The sequence below is a fragment of the Leucopleurus acutus genome (assembly GCF_964270905.1).
Source record: "Leucopleurus acutus genome assembly, chromosome: 6".
Classification (NCBI taxonomy): domain Eukaryota; kingdom Metazoa; phylum Chordata; class Mammalia; order Artiodactyla; family Delphinidae; genus Leucopleurus; species Leucopleurus acutus.
The window spans coordinates 56778329-56805571 of record NC_139149.1 but is presented as its reverse complement, the minus strand read 5'-3'; the positions used below and the strand labels follow the sequence as shown (position 1 = coordinate 56805571).

Sequence of the window (27243 nt, the reverse complement as noted above, 5' to 3'; positions counted from 1 at the left end):
CTTAAGTCTGGTTTCATTTTTCCTGGGTTCAAAAGAGTACATAGTTCATTCACTCTTTTGTTACCCTCTGTTCCAGGAATGGGGCAGAGAGAATGATCATGATGAACTTCATGTATATATGACTTATAAAAGCTGAACTAAGGAGAGGAAAAAGGAGAACAGTAATTGAAAGAACACTATACCTCAGCTCAAGAAATCTGAGTCCTAGTCCTACTCTACCACTAATTTGTTGCATGACTTCAAGTCACGTTATTTCTCTAAATCTTACCTATTACAATACTACTTGAACAAAATATGAAGTATGCTTCTAGAGATATCCAGGGGTCTACAATATCAGATCTGGCAGAATGTGTTTACAATTGTGCCTGCTTCTCTCCTATTTATTTTTTCTTACAGTTCTCCATTTTCCTTCAATTAAGTTTTCTAAAATTCCTACTTGGAATTATTTCTTAGGTATTGAACACCTACTCAGTAGATTAGACTATTCCTACCTAATCTGAAAGATGAGAAGCATTTACCTCTGTTTTCTTGAGACCGGTAGCTACTCACAGAAGTTTAGAACATGCCTGATCTCGTTTCCTCTCCTTTATCTGATTTTCTAAACCACCTATAGTCTTCTAGGACATTACTAGATCTTGCATGAGCTTAAAACAAAGTAAGTTCTTCTTACTGTTCTTATTTTTTTTATAAATTAGAAGTATTTAACATATTACAATGTTTTAGTTCTTAGTATTATCACTTTTTTGACAGGGCTTAAACAGTGATTTCTTAACAACACCCTTCATATATAATACTCACATGCTTTGAGGTAGACATCTGTCCCAAATGTTAATAATATACTTTTCCTCATATATCCTATAATGCTTAATAATACCTAAACCAATATTCCATTAAAATAAAAACTCCTCAGAAAAATGAAGGAAAACTCTACTTTTATAGACCTTTTAGGAGGTTCTAAAACTAGCCATAATTTCAACCAACATTAAAAATATGCAACCTTTTTTCAAATAAATATGAATGAGAAATAAAATAAACTATTAACATTAAGTAAATATAAAAGTATATACTATGTATACCTACCTAGCAACAGAATACATAAAGAGAAAATCATTATCTGGTGAGCCTGGAGTCTTGCTATAGTCTCTATATTTCTTCTGAGTGGTATTTTTGATATCTTTCATTACAGATTCCATTTCTTTACTTAAGTTGGTTTCTGACTGTAAAAAACACAAACATACATATAAAGTTTATGTATATTCATTTTCTCTAATAACAGTCTAACACTACATTGTTTATCATATGAGCACACTAGGAAGTTAAGGTTTAAAAGTCAAAACAGATGTACATTAGCTACGCACTATAAATATATTGAGTGCACAAAGATAAAACAGATCAAGAGGTATTTTCTCTTATTTTAGGGACCTTTTATTCTAATTTTATATTGTGATCCAACCATGAATTAACCACACAAACTATATTCTGAACAAATGAGTATATGTCATTAAAATTTCTTAGAACAGTTTCCATGCTTATAAAAAATCTTTCATTTAAGCTCATTTTTTCAAGATTAATATTGATGTCCCTTACTTTAAGCCTATTTTAATCACATAAAAATCTGGATTTCGAAAAGAAAAAAAATAACACATAGACTCAAAAATTAGTCTTCAATTCAGAAAAGGAGATGAATCATTCTGATTAGCTTTAAACTATGAATTTCTGTTGCAAAAGTCAGATATTCATAGTTTTCATAAATTTACTGCATATACTGGGCATTGCTGTCACTCCTCTCAGGGACCATAACATAAATCTATAATGAAGGTGAAATATTTAAGAATTTAAATCAAATAAATCCTACTGGATGGGATAAAAGATGGGTTCACTTAGACCAAATCTCACACTAAAATAGACTGACTTATAGTTCGATCATATATACAATATTTTATCTCTCTAATACACACACACATACACACAAATGTATGTGTAAGTCTATAATTACACACACAGAAAGTTTGCATGTGTGTAAATACATCATCTTAATTTTAATATACCTAATGGCATATTTTTAAATGATTAGATTGTGCTTTACATTGCAAGATACATCTATATAATGCTGGACTTTGTTTTTAAATATTTCAACATAACCATATCTAAGCTTATAGGATATTTCATGATCTGGAAGATGTATATTAAAACTATAACAATTTAGACTAAGGAAAAGCATAGCCTTTAGTAATAATTTGTTCTGTTACTCTCATTTTTGTTTTTAATAACCACCAACAGAAGAGTAAAACCTCTAAAAGCAATTTCTACTAAATATATAAGGTCCAGAGTAATTTAGAAGTAGAACAAAAATTAAAGCTGAAAAGCAGAGCTGAGTTAACCAGGATATTTCTGCCTTACACTGATGCTTACTGGGAAAGCTCCCGGACGTCCCTGCAGCTCCTCCACTTCCTTTATGAGATCTTGTATGCTTTTGTTACTAGGACGTTGCCAAAGGTTGTTTTCGACATTGCTTCCAGGATAACAAGGAAGAACACTGTTAGCAAACTGCCTGCAGAGAGGACATGTGAATTCTCCTTTGTCCACTGAGAAGCCCTGAAGAACCTGGTCATTCTAAAAGATGAAACGAACATACAGCTATATGATGCACACGTTTACAGAAAACAAAATTAACACCACTACATTTTATAGTAAATAAATGAACCATACAAAAAAGGACCTCTAATACATGTCATAAAAGCATAAAATCATTTAACTGTTGAAGATTATCAAATCACTTCTTACATCATGGCAGTCATGCAACACTTGCCATCACCAATGAACTGCTTAAGTATCCTACTCTTCTCTCAGTATGAAACATTCAAATAATGATGCAATCTGAAACATTCAATTAATGATGCAATCAATCTGAAATGTGGATTTAAGATACAGAATAACTCAAAAAGCAGGCCACATTAAAGTGAATCACCTTCCCCATGCCCCTGTTTTCTTCACCTATAAATGACTACTGGAAAGATTCTCCCAGTGCTCATGTTATTTGATGTAGGATAGACAGCTTTTGAGAGTATTTAAGCCTAAAAAAAAGTAATGTGTCTTCCAAGGTGTCTAATGGCCGAACACAACTGATTGGACTTGATGCAGTGGGTTTGTTTAGGTTTAACGGATAGGGGCAAGATTTAGTTAGAATACTCAGAACATAAGGGTGATAAGGAGGGGAATTAATTTAACATCCTCTCCTTCAGATGTTCCTGATAGGAGAAGGAAGAAATATGAGAATTTTTGAAACAGAGACACATAAAGCACATATGCCTAGGAGGAAACTCTTGCTCATGAGAGATTGCAATTCATGCTAACTAACCAGGATTTAAGGCAGGAATCCAGGCTGCTATATTTGTTCCTTTCTTTTGTCTGACACCACCCACATCTATTTTGCTCTTTCAGGCTATTGCTATTGTGTAGTCCTAACCAGTATCTTACTCTTTTTTCCAGCTGTCTCTCTTATTCTGCCACTACCCTAATGCTTTATCTCAAAATATGTTTTTAATGTAATAATATATGTATGAATGCTACAATATGACCATTATTACTAATAAGACAAAAATAATGAGAAAAAAGGATACAAAGAAAAAAAAATGAATTTATTTGCCCATGGTTACAAAGGTAGTTAATGACAATGTCAGAATGAACTTAGGTTTCCCAACTCTTTAATTTAGTGTTCATTTCACTGTATCTTGGATTTCAAGTACTTTGGCCAAAAGAACTGAATTCTATTTTTTTTTTTTTTTACTCTGTGACACTTATTTTTTCAATTCCTTAAAAATCTAACACCACGTCTTCTTAAATCCAATTCTATAAACAAATGCTAAGCTCCTATCATGTGTCAAATGCTGCACCATGTGACAGCAAAAAGAGTTAAGAGACATCTTCATTTAAGGTACTGACAATTTAAAAGCAAAGAGAAACAAATTATAACAATAGTGTGATAGATGCAACAGAGAAGGCTTCCCAAAGAAGACTTGTGAAGTAAGTTTTAAAGATATACAAGAGGAGTGTACTAAAAGATTGGGGCAAGGGTCCTGGTCGTTGAAGGACATTCTATGATAAGCTTCCCTGGAGCCATAATTTTAAAGAATGCTAGGTCCTCATCCTAGCCTTGACCGAAACTAGGTTCTTTCCTGAAGCATCACCAGAAGCCCTCCCAACTAGGCACTGCTCAGTTTCCCACATCTCTCAAACCTCAGTATCCTTCTCATCTCCAGTGCTGGCTCAAGATCATTACTCTTGCATTCTCAGTGTGGCTCATGCCATCTAGTGAGATCACCCCTTTTCCTTCCTTTTTACTGTCATCCATTGCCCTTAATATCTGAAGACTTTGGTACCTAGATCAGTTTTCCTCATCACTCCAAGTCCTGCCATCCTCATATACAATTTCAATGTATGTACAACCAATCTTATACCTTAGTCCCTTAGCTCCTTGACCTCATCAACTCCAATGGCTTTGACCTCCACTCTACCCTAGCACCTGTTACCATGACCACACCCTTACCTTGTAATGACCAAAAATTGTCCATATCTGAAAATATTAAATTCAAACATCTTATATTCTGTCAACTCCTATCTCTTTTAGTCCCTCCCTTTTTCCTCAGTTTATACGGTCTTTCCTATCCTACCATACACCACGATATATCATTTTAAAAACTCTCAAGTCAACACTTCTCATTCTCCCTCCATATGTCCTTCTATGATACACACCTAAACAGAATCTTCATACAAAATTAATCCAGTGTATGACTTCCAATTCTGCTACAAACTGCTTCCCACCTCAACTTAGCCCTGAATACTTCCTGGCAATCTTTCTCCAACATCCTATGAAGCATTCTTTCACCCAATTCCAAAGTGGTTTTTCTAAACCGTCTCCTCACTTGTCAAGTCCCTTTACCTACCCCAGCTTTGCCCCCTCTACTCTAGGAACATAAAGCTACACCTCCTACTTCAGAAAGAAGAGGGTCATGGCAGTGAGACAGGAGGAAAGGGGGCAGGGCACAACCTTTAAAAGAATGACACAGCTGTTCAGGATACGACAAACTGGTTAGAACCAACTAGGTCCAAAATGGTGTAAGATTCGACTTCCAGTAGACCTTGAGCCTCATTATATGCTCACTGTAATACATTAGCATATGCTAAATGACACACCCACCAGTGCACCAGACAATTCCAAGGCTAACCATAAAAGGCCAAAAAGTTGGCGATGGCCCAATTCCTGGAAATCCCCACCCCTTCCCCAAAGTAGTTGGAATAATCCTCCCACTTGCTAGCCTATGAAATTCCCAGTCCATGAAAACTAACCACCCCTATACCCCAGGGTGCTCTCACCCTCTGAGAAGGACTGCATTCCGCCTATGGAATGTGTACTTCCCTGAATAAATCCCTTTCACTTTATTATGGCTGACTCTTGAATTCTTTCCTGAACAAAGCCAAGGACCCTCACTTGGCAGTCTGCCCCAGGGACATGCCCAAGACCTGGGACACTGACCATCCTCTCATGCCTGCCCCATTCGCCTGCAACAGCAACTCCTTCAGCGTCATGCCTTCTCCCACACCAAATATCTGATTAATAAATCCCATCAGTCCTTCCACCCACTTTCTTCCTTCTACTCTCTTTGCTAATATCTCCTAATAGTCTCCCAACCATATCATTGCCAGTATGATCTACCTAATGTGAGATACTTATTCCCAATCAAAATCTTTCAGTGATCACCAACACCTCTTACCTTAATTCTTTCCTCCCTCTTATGCTCCACATGCAATCTCTCACCAAGTCTAGAAAATCCTTCTCTAAATGTATTTCAAGCAACCTAAGTGTCCATTGACAGATGAATGAAGAAGATGTGGCACATATATACAATGGAATATTACTCAGCCATAAAAAGAAACAAAACTGAGTTATTTGTAGTGAGGTGGATGGACCTAGAGACTGTCATACAGAGTGAAGTAAGTCAGAAAGAGAAAAACAAATACCGTATGCTAACAACATACATATGGAAACTAAAAAAAAAAAAAAAAAGGTTATGAAGAACCTAGGGGCAGGACGGGAATAAAGACACAGACCTACTAGAGAATGGACTTGAGGACACGGGGAGGGGGAAGGGTAAGCTGTGACAAAGTGAGAGAGTGGCATGGACATATATACACTACCAAATGTAAAACAGATAGCTAGTGGGAAGCAGCCGCATAGCACAGGGAGATCAGCTCGGTGCTTTGTGACCACCTAGAGGGGTGGGATAGGGAGGGTGGGAAGGAGGGAAATGCAAGAGGGAGGAGATATGGGGACATATGTATATGTATAACTGATTCACTTTGTTATACAGCAGAAACTAACACACCATTGTAAAGCAATTATACTCCAATAAAGATGTTAAAAAAAATTTCAAATCTCTAACCTCTTCTCCATCTTCACTGCCATGACTAAGCCCAAGCCACCATCATCTCTTACCTCCTAAATAATATATGCTATCACCATATTCTTTCTTATTCTCCTGCAATCTCACACCCTAAAATCTACAGAACCACCACAATAACCTTTCTGAATGTCATCTCTCTGCTTAAGAGTCTTAAATGGCTTTAATGGCTCTCTGTAAGGAATCTGTCTAAAGTACAAATTCCTTACATGGACCACAAGACCCTTTACAATATAACCCCTAATTACTTCTCCAGTCTTCTCTCGTATCACTCAAGCACCTTACTTCATCAAATTCTGGAACTTGCAGATGTCCCAATAAGACCCTGTGCATACCTCATAACTCTTAGCACCTATACCGCAACTATTTGTTTATTTCTGTCTCACGCAATGCATAGTAAATTCCTCGAGGGAAGAAACTGTCTTATTCATTGGGATGTATCCCCAGTGTCTATCACAGTGCCTGGAACACTGTAGGCACTGAATAAATATTTGTTGAATGACTGACTGAATACAGAAGTATGAAAAATGCATAATGTGCTTAAGGAACTATTAATTAGTTTATTAATGCTGAATTGATGGAAGACAAAGCTAAAGTAACATGCAAGCCCAGATCATGGAATGCCTTGAATGCCATTCAAGGAAGACTGAACTTTATCCCAACAGGAAGAAATCAGTAAAGAATTTTTAAGCCAACAACATGTCACCAGATTTACATTTTAGAAAGATCAATATAATGAGTAAATTAGACTTGGAGTAAGGAAACTGATAAGCAATTGCAATAGTCAAGATGAAAGATGAAGGCATATGCAAAAAAGCAGAAGTGGGAATAATGTAGGCAGAATGTAGTCAAGTGAGATTTAGGAAATGGAATCAATAGAATTTGTTATGTGACTTAATGTGAGAGGTAAGGAGTAGGAAGGGAAAAAGAGAACTCTTCTGCTTCTGAGTCAGGAATCTGGGAATAGGGCAGGCCACGCTTTTAAGAAGCTGAGCTGAGAGAAAAAGAAAGACTGCAGCTACATGGGAATGCAAAATCAAGGGAAGGAATTTTGAATGCCAGTGACTTGAGCATCTTTATGAACTGAAATGAAGAGACAGAATGGGCAGAAAAACTGAAGACACAGAAGAAAAAGAGGTTACTTACTGATAGACCAAGGCCCCTGAGGTGATGGGGTGAAAGGAAAACTAGAGCATAAACAGAAAATTATTCTTGAACAGAAAAAGGAATACTACCCTCAAAAGTAAAAAAGAGGGGACTTCCCTGGTGGCGCAGTTGTTAAGAATCCACCTGCCAATGCAGGGGACACAGGTTCAAGCCCTGGTCCAGGAAGATCCCACATGCCGCAGAGCAACTAAGCCCATGCACCACGACTACTGAGCCTGCGCTCTAGAGCCCACGTGCCACAACTACTGAAGCCTGTGCACCCTAGAGACCGTGCTCTGCAACAAGAGAAGCCACCGCAACGAGAAGCCGCGCACTGCAATTAAGAGTAGCCCCCACTCGCCGCAACTAGAGAAAGCCTGCACACAGCAACAAAGACCCAATGCAGCCAAAAAATTAATTAATTAATTAACTTTTTTTGAAAAGTGAAAAAGAAAGGATTGGCTGGGATGCAGTCACTTATTGGGGAACAGAAAAGCAAGGTAGGAAGCTAAGGTAGTATGTGACAGACAGCCACTGTTGTCTTGGTGCCACAGGAAGAGACAGATCTGATGAGAGGAAAGGCATCTTGGGATTTAGGCAAAGAGTCTGGGATAGAGGAGGCAAAGGTCTGGAATAGCTGCTAAGGAGACTAGGAGAGGAAACTGATCAAAGACAGGTAAATGAATCGGTAAGTAATATCTACAGTCCATGACCCCAATCTCAGCCACTATTCTAAGAAACCACAGATTTGTGGAGGTACTAGTTCACCTAGTTTTATGATTTTCTAACAGTGCTAGCTGACTGGGTATAAAATCAAAGGAGGTGGATTAAATGACTGGTATTAAGAGCAGAATGGGCACAGTACAAGAAAGTGAGGCAAAGAAAGAGCTAGCGTACTAGGAAAATGCAAGGGGCTAAAGGACTAGAGATCTTGAGGTCAGAAGTAAAACACACTAATAAGAGTAAAAATAAGACACTTCGAAGAATAATCACATAATGCTATGGTAGGATATTAAAGCTTACTATTGTTGAGCTGGAGTAGCAAAGTCTAAAATTATAGCCGTGGAAGTTAGTTGCTAATGTGAAGTAAAAACATGAAATCCCGGGCTTCCCTGGTGGCACAGTGGTTGAGAATCTGCCTGCCAATGCAGGGGACATGGGTTCGAGCCCTAGTCTGGGAAGATCCCACGTGCCGCGGAGCAACTAGGCCCGTGAACCACAACTACTGAGCCTGCGCATCTGGAGCCTGTGCTCTGCAACAAGAGAGGCCACAAGAGTGAGAGGCCCGCGCACCGCGATGAAGGGTGGCCCCCGCTTGCCACAGCTAGAGAAAGCCCTCGCACAGAAACGAAGACCCAGCACAGCCAAAAATAAATAAATAAACAAATGTGGGGTTTAAAAAAAAAAAATGAAATCCCTAAAGTTGAAGAGGTCAACAACTGTGAGGCTGAACAGTTGTTGAACTGTGAGTCCGAATGGCAATCATAATCACCCAAGATGAATTAGGATGTATATACTGTAAAAATACTTAATACCTGGAAAGACACAGACACCTTTAAAATGCTTCAACTGACTTACCCGTAATGATTCCATATAAGATTTATGACAATCTATATGTAACGTGTGGCCACAGGTTTGTACATAAACACCTCCTTCCCAGCCAATGGATACTGCCAAGAGACAAGAACTCTTAAAAAAGAAAGAAAAGGACAAAATACAATTAATTTTAAAGTAGAAACATATCTAAACAAATCCACATAAACCTCTCAAAGATTTCATATTGTTATACTAATGTGAGCTTTGTATTTTTGTGATGTAAAGAAACACCTGACTTGACAGCCCTGAGGCAATATCTTTAAACTTGGAACAGAGTTTTAGCTTCCAAATAACTATACTCATAATGAAAGAGAATAATTATTAATTAGCCTTTCTCTACCCCATAAGATATAATAAACTATACTGCTACTGAGTATTTTACCTGTTCGACATGGTACTTGATCTCTCTGTGATATCTAACCTTAACAACTGCCTTCTTAAAGCACCTACTTCCCTCTAGCTTCCACAATGCTACTCTCTTTTGGTTTTTCTCCAATCTCTTTAACCATTTGGTTTAGGCCTCCTTTTAAGACTTTTCTTTCTTCGTCTGCCCCTTCAAATGTTTAAATTCCTCAAGGTTCTATTCTTAGTGCTATTTTCTTATTAAAACTATTCTCCCTGAGTGACTTAATCAGTAAATTCAACTACCCTCCACGCCTGAGTCTCTTGCCTGAGTGCCAGATAAAAATGTTCAGCTGCCAACCAGAAATCTCCAATTTGAGGTCCCTGAGATAACATAAAACCAATGTGTCAAAAACTTTCATTTTCTCTATGAATCTTTCTCTTCCTCTTGGTTTAAAAACTCCACATCCGTTTAGTCACCAAATCAGAAAGCTAAAAGTTATTGTACATCACCCCCTTTCCTTCACACCACAGAATTGGTTCCCAAACCATATGAAATCCATCTCCTAAGTAACTCATGATTTTGGTCTGTCCTCGCAAGCCTGTGTCATCTGCTGTGGGGACAGGGTTCTTAAATAAAGTTTCTTGTCTCCATGATGCATCCTGCACACATCTTTCTAAAGTACAAATGTGGTTATGAGAATAACCCCAAATAGTGACTAAACATTTACAAGGATTTAATATAATAAACAATAAAAAAGGGACCCAGATTATATAAGCAAACTACATACCCTTTTAAAATTTGTTTTAAAAGTTAATTGCTTTCATCTCTTTCTATTTCAAATTCTTCTCTGCTAATTCCTTCCCTTCGACCTATACACAGGCTTATTAGATTTTTCCTCCTAAAGTAATTTTCTTTGAATTTCATTTGGCCTCTGTCAAACAGCATTGCAGACTGAACTTGAATTCACCCTCTAGAGTCTGCAGCAAATAGATGGCCAAGCCAGGGCAATATTACACACGAGGTCTAACATGACAGCATATGATGAAAGATTTGAGAGCCATCAAAACTGAGTAAACAATTAAATTTTATTTCTATGTTGGAAAAAAATTTATACATTATAATGTAAGATGACCAAATCATCTTTAAACAATAGTAAACAGAGTTCTAATATTAAATCAAGACTCTTCATGAGCATCTGAAAGTTAAAAATATTACACAGTGTAAAATGCCTTCCCAGACAATTCAAAGATGTGCAACAGCACAAATCAAATACTCACAGCAGGTGAGCTAGCTTCTACTGTTACACGTCAGAAAAACAACAAGAGCCCTGCTCATCTCTGTTTTATGTTTTGGAGCCATTTGAAGTAGAAGCAGATTTGGGTGTTACATCTAAAATGAACGGTTGGTAGGCAGCTAATAAACAAGCTGCTCTCTTTGGCAATGTATTATAAAAATGTAATTAATCTTTTTTTTTAATGAAAGCAGTTAGCTTTTAAAACTGAAAATAGGTCATTTGTCTATGTAACTGTCAGATGTCTTATTTTAATCTGCTAGAGTCAAAAAAAGCAGGAAATCATTTACTAATATGAGACCTATATTTTAGGAAGACCTATATTCAACAATGTGCTCACCACTGTGCTGTGTTTAACACTGAATCTTCACAACCTCAGTATTTATTAAAACTTCATACAGTAAGTGGTCTTATCCCTTTTTATAAAAAAGGAGTGAAAAGCTGACCAAGCTCACTCAGTTAAAAGTGGTAGAGACCAAGTTCAACCCTAAGTCTATCTGACTCCAAAGCTCAGGTTCCGTCCCTACTGTGTCATATCTCTCATATATAACACTTCCAATTTCACTAATAAACAGACCACGTTACATGACTGAAATTCTACACATCAACTCTATAAAATGCATGCATTTGCTATGAAGAGAGCAGAATTTATGCAGTTTAATTCTATTATCAGTAACAGTGCCCACCGATAACTCTTCTGCTCTATATGGTCTGTCTGGCTACAAAACTGAAATACAGTAAGCATCCACAATACACAAGTACGTGCTAGTCCCTGAGGGGACTACAACCAATAGAAGAAATGGCCCTAGACCTCCAGAGGTATACAGTCCAGGGAGCACACCATTTATAAACAAAATAACCATTATGAAAGCACACAAAAGTATTAATGTAGAAATAAAATCTCACAATCACTCACAAAAGCAAAACAGAGATTCAGTGCAGTTCAGAGCTTTTTTACAAAAAAGACTTTTTTTCTAGAAATGAATCACTATTCTGACTGTAAGAAAGAGATACCCTACTTTTTCTCTCCTTTATTAGATCTCCCCTTCAAAATTATTATGCTCTTAGGTCTGTGTTATATTTTGACTGAATAAGTTGAAGAAAAAATATAAAACTCTGAAGAGAAATAACCATCAATTTTGCAGACAAAAATACCAGTTAATAAAAAAGGGTACTTACATCCTTAAAATAACGCTGTAATAATGAGAGCCTCACGTCATGAACTGCTGCACATGTATCCCAAGGGTAAATCTGCTCCTCTTCAGTGATAGGCAACTTTTTTGGCTCAATGTTGTCACGGCACTGCCCCAAAACTACATTAACAACAGAGATAAGAGCTCATTAAAAAACCAACATGTAGACTTTATAAAACCAAGAAAAGCGGAGTTATTTACCATAAGCTTCACTCAGTTTTTCACCATTACAATATTTTTAAAGACCTAAAAAAAAAAAGTGATATTCTAGTTTTCTTCTACAGAATAAATAAAGCTTTACAAATGGCAATACTTATTTTCTAAAATAATACCAAAATATAAGTATGAACCCTGGATGGTTTCCAAAATCTATCCAGAGAAAAAGCCTACAAGTTATGACTCACCAGTACAAATAAACTTCATTTCTAAATATACTATTTTTCACCAAAAGGAAATAGATATCACTGGAGGAAAAGCTAAGTCCAGGGTTGGGGAGAAGTGCAAGGTGAGCCTGGAGTTGTGTGTAATAAAGAGTAAGGAGGTATTCAAACACTGAGGGGGCAGGTCATGAGGACCTAAAGGAGTTTTGACTAGCGAAATTTGAGAAAACTTGAGAATCAAAAAGAATGATGACAGTAACAGATAACACATTCATTGATTAGGGCAGGGAACATCAAGTAAAAGGGTATGATGTTAGACTCTCAATGTGTCATCCTATAGAATACCAACCAAGTGATTAAACTTGGTTAGCATCACCAATAATGGAACAAACCGCCACTATGAGCCTCCTAATGTGATGCAACGGAAAGGAACATTATCATAATAGTGCCCTTGCCAAAAATGTTTAACTCGAATCTAATAATAGGGAAACAATCATAAATCTAGAAAATGACACAGTCTGCAGAACTGACCCGAACTCTTCAAAATTTTTAAAAAGGTCCGGAGAAACTGTTCTGGAGAAGAGACTAACAAGAAACGACAACTAAATGCAACACATGATCTTTGCTTGGCTCTTGGATCAAGAAAAAAATATAACTGCTATAAAAAATATTATTGGGAGAATTTGAACATAGAATATTTTATTTTATTAAATTTCTTGGGTATGATAATGATACTAAGGTTATATAAAAGAATATCTTTCTTCTTAGGTGATACAACCTAAAGTATTTAGGGATAAAATGTCATGATGTCCACCATTTTCTCCTGAAAAGTGTGTGTGTGTGTGTGTATAGATAAGTATGGGAACGAAAACATAAATATGACAACATGTTAACAATCAGTGAGTACAGGTGAAGGGTATTCAACTTTCCTGTAGATATAAAACTTTTCAAAATGAAAAGTTGAGAAAAGAGGTATTTTTATAATTGTAAAACATCATAACGCAAAAAAAGGAAGTGGGGATATAAGCATACAGTGCCACACATTACTCTAAGATTCAATAAGCATGGGAAGAGCCATTCTTAGAGAAGGGAATATCAGGCACAGCAACGTGGGCCCCAAGTTTTGCGGAGATTTATGGCAGCAGCAACAGGAAGAATAGACAAAAGCAGGTAGATGCTAGCAACTAAAATATAATTAGCCATGATGTATAATCCTCTTAATACACTGCTGAATTTGATTTGCTGGGAATTTGTTAAGGACTTTTACATCTATATTCATAAGGGATACCAGTCTATCATTTTCTTTTCTTGTGATGTCCTTATCTAGCTTTGGTATCAAGGTAATGCTGGTCTCAGAAATGAGTTAAGAAGTGTTCCCCGCCTCTCTCTTTTTTTAAAATATAGAGTAGTTAGTTGGGGTTTTTAAAATTTATTTATTTTATTCATTTATTTTTGGCTGTGTTGGGCCTTTGTTGCTGCGCGTGGACTTTCTCTAGTTGCAGCAAGCGGGGGCTACTCTTCGTTGCGGTGCGTGGGCTTCTCATTGTGGTGGCTTCTCTTGTTGCAGAGCATGGGCTCTAGGTGCATGAGCTTCAGTAGTTGTGGCACGCGGGCTCAGTAGTTGTGGCTCTCGGGCTCCAGAGTGCAGGCTCAGTAGTTGTGGCACACGGGCTTAGATGCTCCGTGGCATGTGGGATCTTCCCGGACCAGGAATTGAACCCATGTCCCCTGCATTGGCAGGCAGTTTCTTAACCACTGCGCCACCAGGGAAGTCTGTCCTCTGCCTCTTTTTTAATTTTTTTCTTTTTTTGGACAAATTTAAGGAGGAATGGCATTAATTCTTTAAATGTTTGGAAGACTCACCACTGAAGCTACCAGGTCCTGGGCTCTTATTTGTTGAGAAGTTTCTGATTACTGATTCAATCTCTTTACTGGTTTAATGTCTGTTCAAATTTCCTATTCTTCTTGAGTCAGTTTTGCTGGTTTGTGTATTTCTAGGAACTTATCCATTTCATCTAGGACATCAAATTTGTTGACATAAAATTATTCATATGTCTTTTTTTTTGGCGGTGTGTGGGCCTCTCACTGTTGTGGCCTCTCCCGTTGCGGAGCATAGGCTCCGGATGCGCAGGCTCAGCGGCCATGGCTCACGGGGCCAGCTGCTCCGCGGCATGTGGGATCTTCCCGGACCGGGGCACGAACCCGTGTCCCCTGCATCGGCAGGCGGACTCTCAACCTCTGCGCCACCAGGGAAGCCCCATATGTCTTTCTTATGTCTGTAAAGTCTATAGTAATGTCTCAACTTTCATTTCTGATTTTAGTTATTTGTGTGTTCTCTCTTTTTTTCTTGGTCAGTCTAGCTAAAAAAATTATCAATTTTGATGAAATTTTCAAGATTTTGGCTTTGCTGATTCTTTCTATTGCTTTTCTATTCTCTGTTTTATTTATCTAGGCGTGGTATTGGCACAAAAACAGATATATGCATCAATGGAACAGAATAGAGAGCCCAGAAATAAGCCCACACACCTAAGGTCAATTAATCTTCAACAAAGGAGGCAAAAATATACAATGGGAAAAGGACAGTCTCTTCAGCAAGTGGCACTGGGAAAGTTGGACAGCCGCATGTAAATCGATGAAGTTAGAACACACCCTCTCACCATACACAAAAATAAACTCAAAATGGCTTAAAGACTTAAAACATAAGACATGACACCATAAAACTCCTAGAAGAGATCATAGGCAAAACATTCTCTGACATAAATTGTACCAATGTTTTCTTAGGCCAGTCTTCCAAGGCAATAGAAATAAAACAAAAATAAACAAATGGGACTTAAAGACTTAAACATAAGACATGACACCATAAAACTCCTAGAAGAGATCACAGGCAAAACATTCTCTGACATAAATTGGACCAATGTTTTCTTAGGTCAGTCTTCCAAGGCAACAGAAATAAAACAAAAATAAACAAATGGGACCTAATCAAACTTACAAGCTTTTCCACAGCAAAGGAAACCATAAACAACATCAAAAGACAACCTACAGAATGGGAGAAAATATTTGCAGACGATGCAACCAACAAAGGCTTAATTTCCAAAATATACAAACATCTCATACAACTCAACAACAAAAAAACAAACAACTCAATCAAAAAATGGGCAGAAGACCTAAAGAGACATTTCACCAAAGAAGACATACAGATGGCCAATAGGCACATGAAAAGATGCTCAACATCGCTAATTATTAGAGAAATGCAAATCAAAACTACAAAAAGTACCACCTCAAACCAGTCAGAATGGCCATCATTAAAAAGTCTACAAATAACAAATGCTGGAGAGGGTGTGGAGAAAAGGGAACCCTCCTATACTGTTGGTGGGAATGTAAATTGGTGCAACCTCTAAGGAAAACAGTATGGAGGTCCTCAAAAAAACTAAAAATAGGGCTTCCCTGGTGGCGCAGTGGTTGAGAGCCCACCTGCCAATGCAGGGGACACGGGTTCAGGCCCCGGTCCGGGAAGATCCCACATGCCGCGGAGTGGCTAGGCCCGTGAGCCATGGCCGCTGAGCCTGCGCATCCGGAGCCTGTGTTCCGCAACGGGAGAGGCCACAACAGTGAGAGGCCCGTGTACCGCAAAAAAAAAAAAAAACCTAAAAATAGAATTACCGTATAATCCGGCAATTCCACTCCTAGGCATATATCCAGACAAAACTATAATTCAAAAAGATACATGCAACCCTATGTTCATAGCAGCACTCTACACAATAGCCAAGACATGGATATAAACTAAATGTCCATCGACAGATGAGTGGATAAAGAAGATGTGCTACATATATACAATGGACTACTACTCAGTCATAAAAAGAACAAAATAATGTCATTTGCAGCAACATGGATGCAACTAGAGATTATCAAACTAAGTGAAGTCAGTCAGAAAGAGAAAGGCAAATACCATATGACATCACTTATCTGTGGAATCTAAAATATGACACAAACAAATCTATCTATGAAAGAGAAACAGAATCACAGACATAGAGAACAGACTGGTGGTTGCCAAGGGGGAGGAGGTTGAGAGAGGGATGGAGTGGGAGGTTGGGGTTAGCAGATGTAAGCTTTTATATACAATGGATAAATGACAAGGTCCTACTGTATAGCACACAGAACTATGTTCAATATCCTATGATAAACTATAATGGAGAAGAATATTTTTTTAAAAAAGAATGTATATATATGTATAAATGAATCATTTTGCTGTATGGCAGAAATTATAAATCAACTATACTGCAATTTAAAAATATTGATTAAAAAAATGTTCAATGAACCAATTTCTTCAAATGGTAAAATGCATTTGGGGGCAGGGAGACAGGCACAGGAAAGATGAAAAGGGAATTTATTAATTAAAAGACTACAAGAGGCCCCTACAACTATAAATTAATTAATTAAACAAAATAAATGAGAAACAATTGGGGAATTTTGAACACTGACTAGATATTTGATGATACTGAGGAACTAAGTTACTTAGGAGTGACTACGGTTATGTTTTTTTTTTTTAAAAAAAAATCCTTTCTATTTAACAGAAACAGTGAAATATTTATAGATGAAATAAAGTGATATCTGGAATCTGCTTCAAAATAATTCTATGGGGAGGGAATAAATAAATTAAAATTAGCCACAAGTTGATTACTGTTAGAGACTGATGGGGACATGGAGGTTCATTTTACTAGTCTCTTTACATCAGTACATGGTTAAAAGTTTCCATATTCACATGTAAAAAGATAAAAGAAAAAGGGAAGAGACAAATCAAAATAAAGAATTCAGAAGTAAGGAAAAAGTAAAGAGAGGTAAAAGGTGAGAGGATGTCAGTGGGTGGGTGAGACTCAGAAGGAAAGGAGACAGCCAGAGATTTCCCTGGCTATAATTCCCAGTTAAAATCACCCTTGAGGTTTAATGCTTTTAATGGTAGTTTCTTATTCTTTTTCTCCTATCTTAAAATGATAAAAGAACTGTGGTATAGTGGAATTATCTAATATCAATAAATTGAGATAGTGTACAAAATTGTTAAAAGGGGATTAAATGAAGTAACAGGTCAAAGCAACTTTTTTTTTTTTTTTTCCAGTATGTGGGCCTCTCACTGTTGTGGCCTCTCCCGCTGCGGAGCACAGGCTCCGGACGCGCAGGCTCAGCGGCCATGGCTCACGGGCCCAGCCGCTCTGCGGCATGTGGGATTTTCCCGGACCGGGGCACAAACCCGTGTCTCCTGCATCGGCAGGCGGACTCTCAACCACTGCGCCACCAGGGAAGCCCTCAAAGCAACTTTAAAAATATAAAATAATGAACAAGTAACAGTCTAAAACAATAACATAAGCTTCATTAGGGCAGGGATATTGTTTTGTTTTGTTTATTATAACAGTGGTGCTCAATAAATATATGTGAAATGAATGAATAAAACATTAAGTTGATGATTATACAGTATTTGGTGAAGAAATTATAGAAAGTCAAGTGGCAATAATCTAATAAACTGATTTCCTTACAATAGTAGAAAAGATAAGTAGCTGCAAAATTAGTCAGTACTCCCACACATTTCCTTTTTAGTAGGCATTTCTGGTCTTGACAGCTCTACTCCAATGTCCTGTTCAGTGAGGGTTTCCCAGATCAATTTCATGTTTAAACAAGGAGAGTAGTAAGACGAGAAACTAATCTACCAGGCACCATATTAGATCCTTTTGCCTATATTACATTACTTAACCAACACAACAATCCTCTGAAGTCAGTATTATCTCTATATTTAAAAGAAAGGAACAAACGTGGCCAGATTACGTCAAGCAATACCTGTATTAGAATTCAGAGGAATGTTTTATATCTAACTCTTTCCACTTTATTAATTCAAAGAGTAAACACCCTAGAAAAAAATGCTCTGGAGAAATATGTAATTTTTTTATTTCTCTTTGCTCCACACATACTCCTGTGGAAAAAGGATTACATCCATTAGGATTGGAGTGTCACAGTTATCACTACCTCAAAATACTTCGATATGGCAGAGGATAGAGAGCATTCAGACAAATCCTTCAATTTTTTTTTTAATTGTTCTAACTATAGATTGGCAAACATATCAATCTGCAGGCTGTTTCAAGAACGAATGCTTCGGGCTTCCCTGGTGGTGCAGTAGTTGAGAGTCCGCCTGCCGATGCAGGGGACGCAGGTTCGTGCCCCGGTCCAGGAAGATCCCACATGCCGCGGAACGGCTGGGCCAGTGAGCCATGGCCGCTGAGCCTGCGCGTCCGGAGCCTGTGCTCCGCAACGGGAGAGGCCACAACAGTGAGAGGCCCGTGTACCACACACAAAAGAACGAATGCTTCTAAGCTCAAGAAATAAGGGCAAAGCTACCTGAATATGCCTTATATAATTAAAATATTTAAATTGACAATATTTATGAGCTTAAAATGCTTCTAGATTTTAGATCAATTAAATTGCCAAGAAAGCTGAACTCAGTTTTTGGTCACCTGGCATTGGTTATATTGCATCACACTTTAAAGAAAAAGATTGTGTAACATATTCTCTTAAAGGCTTCTTCCAACACTCATGTCCAGGAAAAGTGAGATAAAACCAGATTAAGAATGTCTGCTAAACAGATCTAAATAGATCCTTGCTATAGATCTATAATTATTATGTAAACAAAAATACAGCTTTTAGTTAACAGAGATACTTACTAATTTACTGTAAATACTTCATCTCTAAAATGGTCCCACTAAAAAATTACTTTGATTTTACCTGAGGATGCTTGTAACAGTACAACCAATCCTGTAGGTCTGTCTTCAGAGGAGGGGCCACTCTGTCCACAAATAACACAATCGTACACTGCCTCGGAAACTTGTGGTTCTGCTGTGGTGATCTCCATAGGAATATCACTCTCTGGAGAATCTGAGGGGAAAAAGTTGCAGCTCTTAATTCCTGAAAAGAAAAATCTCTCTTTGATGAAATTATGGAAAAAAAAATCAAGCTAAAATAATTTTGAACTTCAGTATCAACAAATGTATACAGTAATAAAACTATGGGGAAATTATCTTGCTAAAATACTCAGGAAAAGACAAAAATGCAAAGAATTGATATAATGAAAGACTTTAAATAATATATTGTTAAATACACTTCTGATGTTGTATCATTCACACATAAAATTAAATCTTAAAACACAGACGCAAAGATATTTGTATCCAAAAAATTCTTTTTTCATACCATAATTTAAGGAAATAAGGGGGAGATCATTTGCTTTAATTTTCTTTGAGGCACCTCAGAGGGGAAATTTATAATAACATGGCAGCTCTTGGAAAGAAATGGCAATATTTATTAGGAGATAAAAGAGGAACGAACTATTTCTCCTTTCTTTTAATTGTAGTTATGATTATATCTTAGTGATAATAATTATCAATATATATTTATTTATGTAGGGAAAACATTTATATATGACCATATATATTAATAAAGGAGAACTATTATAGAAAATAACAGTAATCTTTTGGTGATATGTCATTAACAGCAAGAAATAAAATATTGAGTCAATAATCATTTCCAGATAAAAATTCTTAAATTCATGAAGATCAGTGACATCCATAGTGGCAAAGAAAGGAGTCGGAGTAGAGGGGACTAGGAAGATCAGGGAAGCAGAAATGATTTATGACATGTTTAAAAGATGGAAGCATATCTAAATAAATATGTTAAAAAATGACAGAAATCAAAAAAGAAAGATATCAAGTTAGGATATGTTTTAATAAGAATTCATGCAGATAAACATATATCTGATATTTATTAAGACTGAGAGGAAAAGGGGAAGAAACCTAAAACAAAACTTTGGATAATGCTCAAAATTAATGGAAATTAAAAAAGAAGCCAATGAAAAAACCAGAGAAAAAACATTCAACAATATTTGAACAGAATCAAAACCAGAAAGCTCAACGTCTATGAAAACAAGATTAATGGGTCAAAATGAAAAGAAGATTTCAAACGAAGTACCAGGGGCCATTAAGATTTGACATGTGATTACTTTGTTTTTTAGGGGAAAATTTTTAGTACAGAAAAGAGGGGATGTGTCTGACTGATCTCAAGTTTCAAAGAGGGGATGTATCTGATTGCTCTCAAGTTCAAATACAGAAATACCTGATTAAAGTGACATGAAATAATTCAGTCTCACGTTAAGTGCCAAAGAACTAGAATTTCATTAACTCTATCTGACACACAAAGATATTTTTCCTTCTTTTATATCTTGGTACAATTAACTTGAAAACTTCAAGGAAATCCTAATACCAAAATGCGTTATCAAAGAGACTGCTAAGTTACCTTTTCTAGAGTTTTTAAAAGTAAGACTTTACACTCTTCTACACGCACAGTATTTTTAATTCTAACTTTAATAATTACAGACACTAATGTCCCTTTTTTCCTTCAAGAAACTAAAAAGATTATAGTTTACTTCTTAAAAGAGGAAAATTACTGCTTTATAGAACTCATTAATCCTACAATGAATTAAAATATATTACTGGTAATTTATGATTGATTCTATCATTCCAGTACCCAATTTCAAAATTTTAGTTAAGATTTTAAAAGGACCTATGAGCGGGGCTTCCCTGTTGGCACAGTGGTTGAGAATCTGCCTGCCAATGCAGGGGACACAGGTTCGAGCCCTAGTCTGGGAAGATCCCACATGCCACAGAGCAACTAGGCCGTGAGCCACAACTACTGAGCCTGCGCGTCTGGAGCCTGTGCTCCGCAACAAGAGAGGCTGCGACAGTGAGAGGCCTGCACACCACAATGAAGAGTGGCCCCCGCTTGCCGCAACTAGAGAAAGCCCTCGCACAGAAACGAAGACCCAACACAGCCATAAATAAATAAATACATACATATATATATATATATATAAAGGACCTATGACCAAATGTAATTACTGTTTCTCACCTATAGATAAAGACATGAAAAAATATCAAGAGCACCCTATTCTGAAGAAGTCAGGCTCAAAAGAATGCATATTAGATATAAATGGCTACATAAAGAACAAAAACAGGCAAAACTAATGTATAGGATTAGGAGTAAGGATACTGGCTACTCTTGGAAGAGACAGTGACAGAGAACAAGAAGAGGGATTGTGGGATGCTGGTAATGTTCTGTTTCTCAATCTGGAGGCTGGTTACACAGTGATATTCAGTTTTTAAAAGCTCAAAGAGCTCTATACTCATGACACATGCACACTTATATGTGTAATAGCTCTATACTCATGATAAATGAGCATTTCTATGTATATGCTATATTTCAATAAAAAGGTTTTAAGCCCAACTAAATGAACAGCATAACTGGGTATATTCTGTAATAAGTATTAAAATAAAGATACTTAATTCTGCCAACTACATGTACACATCAACATCTGCACATATTTTCCACACAAAATAAAATCTAAAAGGATGTGTCCTACAAATTGACACAATGAAGAGATTACAATGATTTTCTCTAGGTAAACTAAATGGAGGCAGATGCAAAACTGAGAGAGTAACAGTCAAATGATGATACATGTAAGTGCTACCAGAGGCCATTCTAATAATGAAAGCATTCTTGCTACTAATAACCCTTTCAATTCTTAAAATTCTACTTTGACTTCCAATACAATTAAAATTTTAAATGTGTTTCGGTGTAAAATTGACACTTTCCCTTTTAAAACAAAAGTGCCTGTTTTAAGTTACCGTGATTAATATTATTACAATAAAGGCAAAAAAATTAATGAAGTGATAGTTACCTCATCTGTTTGGTTTAACATGAACAGACAAGAATCTATCCGAATTAAGTAGGTGGTTCTTCTGAATGTTATTTCAATTCGCCAAGTTCTACTTACAATCACTCTGTTAGAATGACTGCAAAATGGCCCCAATTCTCCACTCCTCCCTGTATCTAAGATCTTTGCAAGGTAACTCTGCAACTTCTCCCAAGAGGTAGAATTTATTCCCCAATCTTTGTATATGGGCTGCCTTGATTTGCTTTAGACAAAGAGAATTGTGGCAGAAATAACATGCCTTTCCAAGACTAGGCCTAAAGTGGTCTTGTATATTCTCTTTCAATAGCTCTCCCTCAAAATCTCTCCCCCAACATCTCTCTCCCTCTCCCTCTCGACCATACCACTTACATGAGAGTAAGTCTGGGGTAGCCTGCTGGAGAAGGAGAGAGCCCACCTGGAACACAGCCAAGTTGTCCCACCAGCTCAGGCCAGTCCCAACTAACCAACTATCAGATCGTTCTTGGCACATGTTTTGTTTTTGTGTTTATGGAGTTTTGTGGATGAATAGAGAAAAGAATGGGAAAATGATGTAGGCATGATATATTTAGTGCCCTCAGAATCATGGGAAATATATTTTTGTTTGAAAACATTATGCCTCCCTGAGGAATAGTCAACTGCCATACACAAGTACCACAGGGCAAAGTGTGGTCTGCAGCCCAGTGGTAGGCACAGAGAAGTTTCTTTATTGCATAAATTGATGCTTGGTTTTAAGAACACACAATACACTTTAATTTTTAACTACAACTGAGTATTTGCTAGTAACCTACCAGGTGAGTTACTATTTATAAACTAAGCACACTACTAGAGTTTACTGTTTTCTACTAAGAAGCCTATAACAACTGCCACTATTGCAGAGCTCCTGCTGTGCAATATCATTAATTCTGGTAAAGATGTACAGTGCTGTCCTGACCTGATCGTCATTTTTATTACTGACATTCTTGCTTTCCTCTTCTTTTTTTTACTTGGTACAGAGAGGAACTTCTCATTCCCTTTTTAAAAATAATACCATTTTAAAATAATTTTAGATTTGCACAAAAGTTTTGAAGCTACTACAGAGTTCTCATATGCCTCACACCCAGTTTCCCCTTAAATCTTATATTAGCATGATATGACTGTCACAGTGAACTAATATTGATATATTATTGAGCAATTTTTATTGATATAATATTGATAGATTAAAGTCCATATCTTCTTCAGATTTTGTTAGTTTCTACCTAGTATCATTCTTCTTTTCCAGGATCCCATCCGGGATACCGTATTACATTTAGCTGTCATGTCTTTTCCAGGATCCCATCCAGGATACCATATTACATTTAGTTGTCATGTCTCCTTAGGCTACTCTTAGCTGTGACGGTTTCTCAGACTTCCCTTGTTTTTGATGACCTTGACAGTTTTGAGGAATACTGGTCAGGTATTTTGTATAACATTCCTCAATTGTAATTTGCCTGATGTTTTTCTCATGGTTAGTCTGAAGTTATGGTTTTGAGGGAGGAGGACCACTGAGGTAAAGTACCATTCTCATTAACATCCTATCAAGGGTGCATAATATCACCATGATTTATTACTGTTGATATTGACCTTGATCATCTGCTTTAGGCAGTATTTGCCAACTTTCTCTCCTGTAAAGTTACTTTTTCCCCTTTTCCACACTGTACTTTTGAGAAGGAAGTCGCTAAGCACAGCCCACACTTAAATAGTACAGAGTTAGGGACTTTACTGGTGGTCCAGTGGGTAAGACTCCATGCTCCCAATGCAGGGGGCCTGGGTTCGATCCCTGGTCAGGGAACTAGATCCCGCATGCATATGGCAACTAAGAGTCCAATGCCACAACTAAGAAGTCCGCATGCCGCAAGTAAGAGCTGGCATGCTGCAGTGAAGGTCTCGCGTGCCACAACTAAGACCCAGAGCAGCCTAAATAAATAAATAAATATATATATATTTTTAAAAAAGAGTAGGGAGTTATGTTCCACCTCCTTGAGGGTGAAAATCTACATAAACTATTTGGAATTCTTCAGCATGGGAAATTTGTCTATTCTCCCTCATTCGTTTATTTATTCAATCCTTTACTTACGGTAGTATGAACTCATAGGTATTCGTTTTATACTTAGGGTTATAATCCAATACTACTTTATTTTCTTGTTCAAATTAGTCCAACTTGGCCTTTGGAAGTACTTTCAGTCGGCTTCTGAGCCCCTCTGACATACTGCCCCACCTCCCACCCACCAATGTGTGTGTGTGTGTGTGTGTGTGTGTGTGTGTGTGTGTGTTTAGTACTTCCTAACTTCCTAGAGCTATGAGATGCTCCAGGCTCATCTTGCATACTCCCTGCCCCAGTTCTAGAAGTAACCATTTCTCCAAGGAGATCTGCTTCCTTTTTATTTTAATTTTTCATATATTTTTGGAGAACTGTATTAGAAACCAAGATCTGGGGCACTGGGTGTGCTTGTTTCTACTGGAGTATCTTTACTTCTAGGCCCTCTCCACTGACACAGGAAGGAAAACTATGTCTGCATACTAACTTGTGTATATGCACGTACCCATAAATATTTATACATATGTAATTTCACCTGTATCTATATTAACCTAAATGTGAGTTCATACTGATGTCTCCCAACTCTAATCCATTAAAACACGGACATTCCAGCGTCTTCCCTTGCTTAGCTGTAACCTCCCACTCCAACAGTGAGAAATCAAGTTCCAATCATCTGCCATCTATTTACAGGCATACCTCAGAGATATTGTGGGCTCGGGTCCAGACCATGACAATATAGCAAGTATGGCAATAAAGTGAGTCACATGAATTTTTTTGGTTTCCTGGTGCATATAAAAGTTATGTTTATACTATATTGTAGTCTATGAAGTGTGCAATAGCATTATGTCTAAAAAAAACCAACGTACACACCTTAATTAAAAAATACTTTATTGGTAAAAAATGCTAACCATCATATGAGCCTTCAGCAAGTCTAGTCTTTTTGCTGGCGGAGGGCCTTGTCTCAAGGCTGACAGCTGATGACTGAGCAGGGTGGTGGCTGCTACAGGCTGGGGTGGCTGTGGCAGTTTCTTAAAATAAGACACCAGTGAAGTCTGTCATATTGACTGACTCGTCCTTTCATGAATGATTTCTCTGTAGCACGCAATACTGTTCGATAGTATTTTACCCAGTATAGAACTTCTTTCATAATTGGAGTCAATCCTCTCAAACCCTACCACTGCTTTATCAACTAAGTGTATGTAATATTCTAAATCCTTTCTTGCCATTTCAACAATCTTCACAGCATCTTCACCAGGAGTAGATTCCACATCAAGAAAGCACCTTCTTTGCTCATTCGTAAGAAGCAACTCCTCATCTGTTAAAGTTTTATCGTGAGATTGCAGCAATTCAGTCACATCCTCAGACTCCACTTCTAATTCTAGTTCTCTTGCTGTTTCTACCACATTGTAGTTACTTCCTCCACTGTAGTCTTGAACCCCTCAAAGTCATCCATGAGGGTTGGAATGAACCTATTCCAAACTCCTATGTATGTTGATATTTGACCTCTTCCCATGAATCATGAATGTTCTAAATGGCATCTGAATCCTTCACAGAAGTTTTCAATTTACTTTGCCCAGCTCCATCAGAGGAATCACTATCTATGGCACCTATAGCCTTGTGAAATGTATTTCTTGGGACTTCCCTGGTTGCACAGCAGTTAATGCTGTGCTCCCAATGCAGGGGGCCTGGGTTCGATCCCTGATCAGGGAACTAGATCCCACATGCGTGCCACAATTAAGGAGCACACATGCCACAACTAAAGAAGCTGGCGAGCCGCAACTAAGGAGCCTGCCTGCTGCAACTAAGACCCGGCACAACCAAATAAGTAAATAAAATATATATATATTTTAAAAGACACTGCTTTAAAAAGAAAAAAAGAAACGTATTTCTTAAATAATAAGACTTGAAAGTCGAAATTACTCCTTGATCCATGGGCTGCAGAATGGATACTGCAGGCTTGAAAAACAATATAATCTCATTCATCTTCATCAGAGCTCTTGGGTGACCAGGTGCATTGCCAGTGAGCAGTGATATTTTGAAAGGAATCTTTTTTTTCTGAGCAGTAGGTCTCAACAATGGACTTAAAATAGTCAGTAAGCCATGTTGTCAACAGATGTGCTGTCATTCAGACTTTGTTGTTCCACCTATAGATTAGATTTAGAATGACTCTTAAGGGCCCTAGGATTTTTGGAATGGTAAATGAGCATCAGCTTCAACTTAAAGTCACCAGCTGCATCAGCCTCTAACAGAAGAGTCAGCTTGTCCTTTGAAGCTATGAAGCTAGGCATTGACTTCTCTCTAGCTATGAAAATCCTGGATGGCATCTTCTTCCAATATGAGGCTATTTCGCCTACATTGAGACTCTGTCATTTAGTGTAGCCACCTTCATTAATCATTTTAGCTAGATCCTCTGATTAATTTGTTGCAGCTTCTACATCAGCACTTGCTGCTTCGCCCTGCACTTTTGTGTTACAGAAATGGCTTCTTTTCTTAAACCTCATGAACAACCTCTGCTAGCTTCAAACTTTTCTTCTGCAGCTTCCTCACCTCTCTCAGCTTTCACAGAATTAAAAAGACTTAAGGCCTTGCTCTGGCTCAGGCTTTGGCTTAAGGGAATGTTGTGGCTGGTTTGATCTTATATCCAGACCACTGAAACTTTCTCCATATTAGCAATAAGGCAGTTTTGCTTTCTTATCATTCGTGTGTTCACTGCAGTAGCACTTTTTTTTTTTTTTTTTTGCAGTACGCGGGCCTCTCACTGTTGTGGCCTCTCCCGTTGCGGAGCACAGGCTCCGGACGTGCAGGCCCAGCGGCCATGGCTCACGGGCCCAGCCGCTCCGCGGCATGTGGGATCTTCCCGGACCGGGGCACGAACCCGTGTCCCCTGCATCGGCAGGCGGACTCTCAACCACTGCGCCACCAGGAAAGCCCTGCAGTAGCGCTTTTAATTTCCTTCAAGAACTTTTCCTTTGCATTCACAACCTGGCTAACTGTTTGGCACA

The 27243-nt window shown here is 37.7% G+C and overlaps 1 protein-coding gene across 5 annotated transcripts in view; it reads right to left on the bottom strand.

Annotated features, from left to right (window-relative positions):
* The window catches only part of UBR3 (ubiquitin protein ligase E3 component n-recognin 3), a 232759-nt gene that overhangs the window by 66294 nt on the left and 139222 nt on the right, over window positions 1-27243 (bottom strand). For 3 of the 5 annotated variants that reach the window (XM_082840764.1, XM_082840767.1, XM_082840765.1), the window contains 5 exons: window positions 19173-19322; window positions 12017-12150; window positions 9183-9293; window positions 2401-2613; window positions 1081-1217 (listed from right to left, as the gene is read on the bottom strand). In XM_082840764.1, the coding sequence (XP_082696890.1) occupies window positions 1081-1217; window positions 2401-2613; window positions 9183-9293; window positions 12017-12150; window positions 19173-19322 (745 nt within the window). The remainder of the gene's footprint in view (window positions 1-1080; window positions 1218-2400; window positions 2614-9182; window positions 9294-12016; window positions 12151-19172; window positions 19323-27243) is intronic. The other 2 variants (XM_082840766.1, XM_082840768.1) reach the window with 1 other exon arrangement.